We start from the raw sequence: 12,200 nt of genomic DNA, 5'->3' as shown, positions 1-12,200 counted from the left end.
TATGTATATATATATACATACAGATGTATATATATACATATATGTATATATATATACATATTTAAAGTCGAGTTCAAATGAAAGCGTTTGGTGTTACATTAAATGCTCAGCCGTCTTCTCTCAGTAAAGTTTCTGACTCCATGACTCAGTTGATGAAATGTGGTGAGAAGTTTGACCAGCAGGTGGCGCTAGGAGTTCATCCTGTGAGGAGCATGAGCGGCTCTGTATACTTCTTCTGTTTAACAACTGAAGTGAAATCACAATTACACATTTGCTTTTGGTTGAATCAATTGCTTATATATATATATATATATATATATATTCATATATATTTTAAAATTAGAGCTACTAATCATGTCTAGTCATCATGTCTTCTGTCACAATGTTCTGCTGCTACTTGACACAGAACATCTGCTTCCTCTGCCAGCTGTTAGTGCTCCTCGTTTGAGGAAATCAACCAATCAGATCGGGGGAATCTAGAACTGTTAGAATGGTCAGACATCTGCTCCGCTTGGTGGGCGGGGCTTGGTTTTTAGCTTTAACTTGTTCCAACATGGCGGCTCACTGACAGTACACCAACATATGTTTCTGTGAGCATAAATAATGAATGCCCAACATCCTCCTGGTTCATGTGTGGTCAGCGCCGCGTCGTTGGAGGACAGATGTCACCTTATAAAACCAGAGCTACAGGCGTACACACGCTAGCTCACATGCTAACGAGCGTTTTGGTGAATTCATGTTGAATTATTATATTACACAACACAAACACAGCAGCATCGGACGTGTTGCGCGACACGCGTCACGTGACGGTTGAGGACGTGGCGCCGACGCCGAGCCACCACGAAGCCAGCAGCACTTCCTGTGCCGGGCGGCGCTCCCGCCTCTGCGTATACGTCCTCCTGCTCATCAGGAGCCGTTTGGCGTGCCGCGGGTGTAAACGGGAGATTGGCGTGGCGCCGGGTGGCAGAGCGGGCCGCTCCGTCATTAACGGGCCCGGCGCTGTTATCAGACGCCTAATGACATCGCTCTCAGACGGCATGCTGGGAGCCGGCCGCGGGGGGGCTCGGCAAAAACGTCTGCAGGCGCCGACTCGCCATCAATCCTACACGTCTCTACGTCCCCCCCCCGAGAAAAAGCAGAAATAAACCCGGAGACCTCCCGATAATGTCTTTCACGGCTGGGCACACTTACAGCCCCCCCCCCCCCCCGCCTGAAATGGCTAAATGAAAATTTCCTTTGGAAACTCGTTGTGAATCACACCCCTCGACGCCTTAATGTCAGACGCCAGAGCGTTGACTGCTGTGGGAAGATGTGAGGACGGTGTGAGGTATGCAGGACCCCCCCCCCCCATACACACACACACACACACACACACACAGTCCTCCGGTGTGAGTGGAGGTGGAGCGGTTCATCCTGGGCATCAGGGGGGGAACCCTTCACTGAGACTCCTCAACGCCACGAGACGTTAGCTGTCTATACAACCAGAGGAGTCGCCCCCTGGTGGACAGGAGAGAGAATGCAGCTTTAACACATGAAGCATAGACTTCTATACAACCAGAGGAGTCGCCCCCTGGTGGTCAGGAGAGAGAATGCAGCTTTAGCACATGAAGCATCGACTTCTATACAACCAGAGGAGTCGCCCCCCACCCCTGGTGGTCGGGAGAGAGAATGCAGCTTTTAACATGTGAAGCATAGACTTCTATACAACCAGAGGAGTCGCCCCCTGGTGGTCAGGAGAGAGAATACAGCGTTAACACATTGAACAGACTTCTATACAACCAGAGGAGTCGCCCCCCACCCCTGGTGGTCAGGAGAGAGAATGCAGCTTTTAACATGTGAAGCATAGACTTCTATACAACCAGAGGAGTCGCCCCCTGGTGGTCAGGAGAGAGAATGCAGCGTTAACACATTGAACACAGACTTCTATACAACCAGAGGTTATTACAATCACTGGCAAGCATCAATTTAATCTGAGTCCTATTTTCTAGCGTTTACTGTTATTCTCTAAATAAATATAAATAACTTTCTGCCTTTAAAGTGTTCTTTTCAACCATGCATGTTGTGTCGTGGTGCCACAGTGAGCATCGATGTAAAACACGTGCTTTGAGAAGCAAAACACTCTCAAATGCATTGGCACTTTAAGGGTTAATTCCAGATTGACGGTGCTTTGGCCCGACAGTCGTCTCTGGTCAGATATAATGAGCGGTCAGCTAGATGTGATCATCACTTTACTCATTTAGCACCAGATCACAGGTGTTGTTGATTTGAATGACATGATGGTGAACACGTGATGGTCAGAGACTGGAGCAGGTCAGAGCACCGGAGACTCAGGAGAGGGAAACACGTCTTCAAACAAAGACAACCAACAATCAAACATGGCCGACTTTATTACAAACCCAATGACAAAATAGATTAGGATGTGGCACTGTCGAGTGAGATGCGTGTCGGAGACGGCGAGAGGACGGCGGCGCGCTCGGCGCTCGGCTCGCTCGGTCTCGTAGACGCTGAGGAAACTGACGTCGGATCAGCGTATGAAAATAGATCGCGTGGACAGGGTCACGAACACGTCCGCTGGCCGGCCGTCCACAGCTGGACTCGTGACCTGCTGTAGAAGAAGCCTAGTGGTGTGTGTGTGTGTGTGTGTGTGTGTGATGCGTTCATGGTCTGTCCGTCTTCGTTCATTAAAAAGTACAAACTCTTCCCTTAAATCTAAAGATATCACAATCTTAAATAGTGTTTCTTCTTCTTCTAAAATACTCCTCTGCTTTGCTAAACTATGTGTGGGGGGGGGGGGGGGGCTCCCTGCTGCTGGCCGGCTACACACTTTGGGGGGCTAGTAGGAAGTTCTGTGTGCTCTATAGTCTGAAATTCTAAGACTGGAGGTGGAGCCACAGAGCGGTGGTGTGTTCAGGTTCAGTTTGGAATCTCCTGCTCCGCCGTTTCCTCTTTAACAGCGGCATCTTCCTCCGGCTGCTCCTGCTCCTCGTCCTCCTCCTCGTCTTCCTCCTGGAAACACAGGACGCAACACAACGCTAGTTATAACACGGGTGGATGAAATCAAGCATTCTGATTGGTTGAGAGTGAGGTGTACTTTAATTTATCGATAAGGCAGAGAGGCGGTACTTTGTGGTCGATAATGCCCGCACAAAGTACCGCCTCTCTGCCTTATAAATTGATGACGTATTCCTCCCGTCAAACTCCCCGGGTAACGTTGTCACTGTTAGACCACGTTTAACGAGACCAGCTCGACTAGACCATCCGAGAACCGACCCACAGTGGGAGCACGTGAGTGAGGAGCATCATGTAGGCGCCTGGTTGGAGCTGGACGATGCTTTACTGTGATTGGCTGGTTTGAGTTCAAGGGGGCGGGACTTAGGGGCTAATACCCCACCTCAAAATATACACAGGGGGCCAACTTTCAGGACCAATTAAATCTTTATGTCGAGCGGGAGAAGGTCAGGAGGTCGTCGAGTGACTTGCGGGAAGCGTCGTCGCCAACCGGAACCCCGACGTCCAAAAATATGACCGACCGGAGCTTACATTTTCGGAAAAATATGAATAATAAAAGCCTCGTAAGAAAGTGAAGCATTAGCTCAGAGCTCACAGCTGGAATGGAACACGTTGTATCCAGGTGGAGGAGTTCATTTTCAGGAAAGGTTAATATGGCCATAAAGACGTCCCCATCGTCCAGCTCCTGTTCCTCAACGTTTCATGGACTGTTTATGGCAACGTGATGGATCTCAGGGTTAAGATGCAGCTTCTGATTCATTTTCATCACAATTGGATCGAGTGTGTGTGATTGATGAATGATTAACTACGTATCGTGTTGCTCACCTACAACTGTGTCTCTAAACCGTTACTTCCTTATATGATTTGACCGGACGCAATTTAGTTTTTATACAAATGATTATAAAAAGTCCCAAATGTACAGGTGAGTTTTACAGACACCGAGAAGGGAAGTGACACGAGCAGAGCAGGAAGTGGCACGAGCAGAGCAGGAAGTGACACGAGCAGAGCAGGAAGTGACGCGAGCAGAGCAGGAGGTGACACGAGCAGAGCAGGAGGTGACACGAGCAGAGCAGGAAGTGACGCGAGCAGAGCAGGAAGTGGCACGAGCAGAGCAGGAAGTGACACGAGCAGAGCAGGAAGTGACACGAGCAGAGCAGGAAGTGGCCGTGGGCCGAGCGAGGAGCTGATGTGGTGAAGCAGACAGAGTGAACGTGACAGTGGGCAGAGCTGCAGCGGTGATGAAACGACTGACAGAGACAATGATCCCCTCCAGAGGTGAATAAACACATCTCCACCCCACAGCGAGCCATCGCCAGGTGAGGACCCGCCTCCACGGCGCCTCGTGAATCCACGAGCGGCGAGGTTTTAATTCTCTGTCACTCTCAGGTTGTTTTTCACTCCCTCACGAATTCTTTGCGCTCACACTTCTTTAATATTGTAAACTCTTCCAAACGCACTCATCCTGATACAATCTGGTGCCGGCCGACAGGAGATGTGAGCACTTCAAAAGTACTTTGTAAAAACCGTAACCATGCCCCTCGAGGCCAATCAGCAGGTGATCCAGTCACAGTGCGCTCGCTAATTAAAAAAAGCAGAATTCATCGTTTCACAAAAGGTTGTGGGAGGAAGTTCGCTGGCGGACTCGTTTCACTGCATTAGACTCTTGGGCAAAGACTTGCTCCAGCATTCGGTCTGAAGGTTCTTTGGGTCCTAATTAAATCTGTAAAATGATCTTTGCAACTTGATAACAAAAGAGCCAGAGCTCCGCGAAGCGGTACTTAGCCACAGCGGTGATTTGAGATGAATGCTAACGTCAGCGCGCTAAAGCCAGCACGCTAACATCAGCGTGCTAACATCAGAGCATTAACATCGGCACGCTAACATCAGCACGCTAACATCAGCATGCTAACACCAGCACGCTAATATCAGCATGCTAACATTAGTATGGTAACATCAGCACGCTAACATCAGTACGCTAAAATCATTATGCTAACACTAGCATGCTAACATCAGTGCGCTAACATCAGCATGCTAACATCAGCACGCTAACATCCGCATGCTAACACCAGCATGCTAATATCAGCGTGATAACATCAGCACGCTAACATCAGTACGCTAAAATCATTATGCTAACACTAGCATGCTAACATCAGAGCGCTAACGTCAGCATGCTAACATCAGCATGCTAACATCAGCGTGCTAACGTCAGCGTGCTCACGTCAGCGCGCTAACATCAGCATGCTAACATCAGCATGCTAACGTCAGCGTGCTAACATCAGCATGCTAACGTCAGCGTGCTAACGTCAGCGTGCTAACATCAGCATGCTAACATCAGCATGCTAACGTCAGCGCGCTAACATCAGCATGCTAACGTCAGCGCGCTAACATCAGCATGCTAACGTCAGCGTGCTAACATCAGCATGCTAACGTCAGCATGCTAACGTCAGCATGCTAATATCAGCGCGCTAACATCAGCATGGTAACACGCCAACATGACAAAGCTACCGTGATGATGCTTTGCAGGCTTATCGTTGTTCACCATCTTCGTTGTAGAATAATCTTTGACCTTTGACCTCATGATGTCACTGGATGCAAAGTCATCACCTGAGAAAAGGTGTCAGTGTCTGCATGAAGACACCTGAAGGTGGCGCTAGAGGACATGTGTCCATTCCTCTCCTTTAACGAGATGGATACATAATGCTGTCTCCTGCCTGCTCCATCCCATAATATGAACTCTTTGATCTCACGGTTAGGACACAGGACATCACAGTTCCCACACTTTCATGATGACTGTTCGTTATATTTATATAAACGTTCCCAATTCCTATATTACATATTTACTGGTATTTCGATGTTTGTTCGAGTTCTTTGGCGGAAACGTTTTACAAAATCACGCTTTGATGTCAATGTGGAAGTTTGACTTCATGACGTTGAAGCTCTTCCTCGAAAGAACATCGGCAGAAACATGTCGGCAAACGCCGGTTGTCGGTTCGACGTTGGCACGTCGTGCCCGACGCCCACGAGGTCTTGATCCTACACTGTTAAAAATCAATGGCAAAAATAACGTTTCACAGCGGATGACCTGACACACTCTGGACCGGTGCAGAGTCCTGACCCGTCTGTGGTTCTGTGAACCGTGACGATGCGGACCCGACCAGTCGGAGCTCCGTGGTCGTGTCGGCGCGTCGGAACGGTGGACCGGCCGGCTCGTATATCTCCTCCTCGCGAACAGGAACCTTGTCCGAGGCTCCGGAGAAAAATGGTCTCCTTCCTCCTGAACCGGCTTGTCTCCTGGTGCCGGTCCACCGGGCCGATGCATAAATCGGGCTGTGGGGGGGTGACACCTCGTGAACTCGGCCGTCGTAGATACAGCCCGGTGCCGTCCACCAAATCTCTCTGACAAGCCTGCCAATTTTCCAATTACCTGTGGCGCCATCCGTTATCGGGGTGAGGGGGGAGGGGGGGGGAACAAGAGAGGGAGGAGGGGCCGGCGCATGCTAACCATCTCATAAAGTCAGAGATGTGCCTCCCGCGCTGATATAGTGTGTGTCCCTGGGAGCGAGGTGACCCCCCCCCCCCCACCCCCATCACACCTGTCGGCGCTCCACAGCTTCACTGGTATGACCCTGCTGTCTGTCCGCCTGCAGAGCCCCCCCCCCTGAGTGGGAGGGACACCCGGGCCCCCAGATCTTCATCAGTTTTCCGTGTTTCTTTGAAAAGCGATGCCACAGCTTCAGCTCGCCCTCCGTCGGGGCCCCGCTCCTCATTCATCGGCCCCTAAAGTCGGGCTTATGGAGTGAGTCGACTGAAATTGCCCGTGCGGCGTGCAATTTAGAATGTCACGGAGACGGAGAGGACGAGCTGCTCACCGCCGCCTGGGGGAGCGTCTGAGGGGGGGGGGGGGGGCACACGCTGCGTCACGGCTTCAGGAGTCTGGAACTGAAATATCTACGCTGCAATTAAAAAGCGGTGCGCACCTCTTTGAGAGCGGGAGCGTGATTTAAAGACGCATTCCTTCCCCGACTTCCCGGTGGCCACTTCAGGGCATCGGAGAAAGCTGTAAAACACGGCGCTTTGTGACACGGCGCCTGATGAATGTGGGAAATTGTGTCGGCAAACAAATCCCTGTTTGCACATCGACAGACGCGCCGCAGCACTAGGATTCATCTGGAGTCCTGCTGGGGTTCATTAACATCCAGGACCAGCGTGTTGCTTATTCAGAGCTCGTGAGGCGCTTTGTGTCTTTAACTTCAATGAAACTTTATTTACTCAAAGCCGTGTATTGATGTTGTTAACGTTGTTCTTCTGCTGTTGTTGTTGACATACTGTACAACTTTAGGCTTTGGACCATGTTCCATCACACCTCTGACTATGCTACTATTAGCATAGCACTATACAGCACACCTCTGACTATGCTATGCACTTCTTACCCACCATGAGAGATGTTTTGTTGTTTTATCGTCGCTGTGTCTGAATTTATGATTTACCCCTCTCTGTCACGATGAGGCAAAACGTGAATCCGATGCATGGCGGCTCGGTCGTGTCGGCCCACCGCAGCCGGTGCGCCTGACACACAGTCCAACTTTATCTCTATTTCATTTCTGTTTTGAACATTTGAACATATTGTCAAAGCCTAATCCACATAAAATGTTACAATTCAGGTAGACCATACCAACATGTGTTTACAGCCTTTACATCTTCCCCCTTCTTAAACGTGGATGAAATTCCGGAGACATTGTTGACAGGCATGTCCAGGACACCCGTGACATATCAAATATCCACAGCCGAGCTATCATCTGTAATTATCGTGGCAAACCTAATATTATCTGCTGTCTGAAGATTGCTCCTCCACTGGTCCAGAGACGGGGACAGAGCGTCCGGTGGACTCCAGAGGTTCAGCCCCCCCCCCCCTCCATCTCGAGTCGTTTCAAGATTCAAGATTCAAGATTCAAGATTTTTTTATTTGTCACACAACACACACAGGGGTGTGCAGGCAGTGAGCAACAGGAAATGCTCAGCAGGAATGTGGTGCACATATTTACAAAAACAAAACAACAAAAACAACACAATATTTGTGTGTGTGTGTGTGTGTGGTGTGTGTGTGTGTGTGCAGGGCAGTTGGGTCTATGGGGGGGGGGGGTCCTGGGTCGAGTCTTCACAACCTGGATGGCTGAGAGAAAGAAACTCCCTCCTCTCTCTCTTGTCTGCAGCGCGACTGAGGCGCCTGCCTGACCGCAGCAGCTGAAACAGTCTGTTGTTGGGGTGGTGAGGATTTGTGTCAGGCAGATGCTCCCCCCCCCCCCTCTCCCACCCCACTGACAGAACTGCAAGAGCTGATGGGCTCTGGCATTGTGGGATATCTCCATCCATTCCCTCTGGGGAAACGAGGGATCGGAGAAGAGGAGGAGGAGGAAGAGGGGGGGATTGTTTCCCCCGCCTGCTCTCCATAGGCTGGCAGCCCCCCTGGCACCAGCATATATGATAATGAAATGACACATTTTTCATTCGAGTCGGGGGGGCATTTTTTTAAAGGGCAGGAGCTGAGCAGAGCCTCTGTCATGTGACGCTGGGGAGAGGAGGAGGAGGAGGAGGAGGAGGAAGAGGAGAAAGAGGAGGAGGAAGAGGAGCTGGAGGAGGAAGAGGAAAAAGAGGAGAAGGAAGAGGAGCTGGAGGAGGAAGAGGAACAGGAGGAGGGCTCAGCCGTAGGGGCTACGAAGAGCAGTCCGGCGTTCACACTGCTCAGCCTCACATCCCCCGCCGCAATAAAACACACACACACACACACTAGACATGCACACACGCACGCATAACACGCCACCCACACACACATACTAGACATGCACGCACACACACACACAACACGCCACACACACACACACACACACACACATACTAGACATGCACGCACGCACACACAACACGCCACACACACACCCACACACACACACTAGACATGCACGCACACACACACACAACACGCCACACACACACACTAGACATGCACACACGCACCCATAACACGCCACCCACACACACATACTAGACATGCACGCACACACACACACACACGCCACACACACACACACACACACTAGACATGCACGCACGCACACACACACACACACTAGACATGCACGCACACACACAACACGCCACACACACACTAGACATGCACGCACACACACAAAACGCCACACACACACACACATACTAGACATGCATGCACACACACGCCACACACACACACGCCACACACATACTAGACATGCACACACACAACATGCCACACACACACCCACACTAGACATGCACGCACACACACAACACGCCACACACACATCCTAGACATGCACGCACACACACGCCGCACACATACTAGACATGCACACACACACAACACGCCACACACACACCCACACTAGACATGCACACACACACACAACACGCCACACACACTAGACATGCACACACACACAACACGCCACACACACACCCACACACACACACTAGACATGGACTCACACACACACCACACGCCACACACACACACGCCACACACATACTAGACATGCACACACACACACAACACGCCACACACACCCCCACACTAGACATGCACGCACGCACACACCCACACACACCCCCACACTAGACATGCACGCACACACACACCCACACTAGACATGCACGCACACACACACACACACACCCCACACTAGACATGCACGCACACACACACCCACACAAGAAATGCACGCACACACACACACACCCCCACACTAGACATGCACGCATACACACACCCACACAAGACATGCACACACACATACACCCACACACGACATGCACGTACGCACACACACACATACTAGACATGCACGCACACACACACGCACGCACATACTAGACATCTACGCACGTACGCACAACACCCCACCCCCACACAACACGCCACACACACAACACGGCAACCCCACCCCCACACACACTGCCACACACACGCACAAACTAGACATGCACGCACACACACCACACACACACACACGCCCCTCATGCAGGACGCAGCGTGAGCGTTGATATTCCCAGAAGCTTCTCTTTTCTTTATCAAACGTTCGCAGTCCTCAAACAAATTAGCAGTTAATTAGCGTGACTGATTCCCTCATCTTGTTTTCTGCTTCCGTCCTATTCATTCATTTATCTATTTATTTATGTATGCATTCCCGCTTGGCGTGGTCCTCTCCCCTCGGAGGGTCTCAGGGAGGTGAGTGTTCTTCATCTTCATCTCAGCACAAACCCCACAAACAAGAATCCCATCAAACTTTGTCATGTTGCACAATTAATGAAACCAAAGTTCAGTTCAATGACTAATATAATATTGTTTATGCAAAATATTGTGCTGAGTTTAAAGCACTGTTGGCAAACAGAGAGGAACAATGACATGTTGGCATATTCTTTAGGGTTATGTTTCTCAAACACGACGGGAATACAGAATTAAAATAAGACGACTAAAAATAATAATAAATAAAACAATTATAATGAACAAAATACTCTAAAGTGATGTGATAATTTATTATAACTCAACTATTTATTCCCATTATTTTTATTAATAAACATAATTTGTTTTTCCACTGGAGCGATGTTATAATTTAAAAATATTTTTTGTGTTGCCAATTCTACTAATATTTCATAATTTATATATTTCTTAAGATATTCCTTATTAAATTATGATATACATTATTATTTAAACAGTTTATGTCAACTTGTAATTTTTAAAAATTATATTCATGTTTTTTAAATTTTGTAAGTATGTTTTCTTCTTCAGATGGTTTGATAACTGTAATTACTAAAAAACAAAAAGATAATTGCCTTATTGATTTACTGATCATTTCCTTTTTCTCCTCAAAGCTCGACAAACACATCTCACATATTTAAATCTGTTATATAAACAGTAAACACATATTTCATAATTCCAAATTACAGACTGATCAGCTGTCCATGTTATATATGTTATATAGAATAAAGCGTGAGCGTCCCTTCAATTACATTTGAATACAAGGTGAAACAGTTTAAATCATGAGCGTTAACGTTAGTGATGCAGACATTATTAGGAAATGCTCCCGCAGCTTATTTCACAATATGTTATGAATTATATTTTTATTACTGGCCGTGTTTGATACATAAATCAGCTGTATAAATATAAATATATGAATATATATAGTATTTACCATACTGCGTCTCTTTTCATTGATATTATAAAATCATTCAAACTGACAAATATTGTATTTGTAAAATTACTATACATATATATTATATAAATAATAAAAATAATAAAAAAATAAAAATATATATAAATAAATATATATAGTATTTATCTTCCTGCGTCTTTTCCTTGGTATTATCAAGTCGTTCCAACTGACTAACATTGTAAACTGTTGGCTTGTCCTGTAGGTATGAGGCTTCTTCTCAGCACCAACAATATTCATTAACATATTAATACATTTTAACGAAGCCAATACCACCGTGTGTGTGTGTGCATCTTGTTGCCATTCACGAGATGACACCGTTTCAGTCGGTCATAAACAGACGCTTCATTAGCCGTTCAGGCGGCGCATTTAACCACCTCCGCCCCGAGCGCTGCTCCACCATCACCACCACCAGCACCACCAGCACCACCAGAGAGCACCATTACATTTCATGACTGCTCATATTTGCAATTCCCGTTTCATTTATTACAAAGGGCATTCTTTAATGCCCCTTTTTGCTCTCTCTCTCTCTCTCTCTCTCTTTTAGTGAGGCGTGACCGACACCGAGGAGCCATGCGGCGCCTACTTTAAAGCAGGTTTCTCTTTTTTATTGCCCCGTCAGAGCTGCAGACCAACTTCCCCCGGAAGAGGATCCCCCCGCTGCTCTCCCTCCACTTCCATTCCAATCTGAGTCGTTTACAACGAAGCGGGCGTCATAAAGAGGCCCGAGTGCTCGGGCCCTGTGGGATAAGTGCTGCTGCGTCTCGGCGTGAGGAACAATACGTCTCATTAAATGTACTCCGCACGGCTTCGTGAGTTCCACACCTGATATACAAGAGCACGCGTCGAAATCACTCACAGGCAACAGAAGGGCGTTCATGAGCTGCGAGCGTGTGCAGAGGTTAACCGCCACTCTCCATAATAATAACCTGCCATGCCAATCCCACT

General features: G+C 48.4%; 1 protein-coding gene across 1 annotated transcript in view; it reads right to left on the bottom strand.

Moving 5' to 3' along the window:
• Positions 1–2,364: 2,364 nt before the first annotated feature.
• Positions 2,365–12,200, bottom strand: part of phf14 (PHD finger protein 14) — a 91,034-nt gene continuing 81,198 nt past the window's right edge. The window contains exon 18 of the mRNA XM_056416160.1: positions 2,365–3,006. Within this exon, the coding sequence (XP_056272135.1) occupies positions 2,914–3,006 (93 nt within the window). The 3' untranslated portion in view covers positions 2,365–2,913. The remainder of the gene's footprint in view (positions 3,007–12,200) is intronic.

Source organism: Pseudoliparis swirei, chromosome 1 (genome assembly GCF_029220125.1).
Source record: "Pseudoliparis swirei isolate HS2019 ecotype Mariana Trench chromosome 1, NWPU_hadal_v1, whole genome shotgun sequence".
Lineage (NCBI taxonomy): Eukaryota > Metazoa > Chordata > Actinopteri > Perciformes > Liparidae > Pseudoliparis > Pseudoliparis swirei.
Note: the sequence above shows the minus strand (reverse complement) of the source record. Positions and strands in the feature narration are given on the sequence as shown.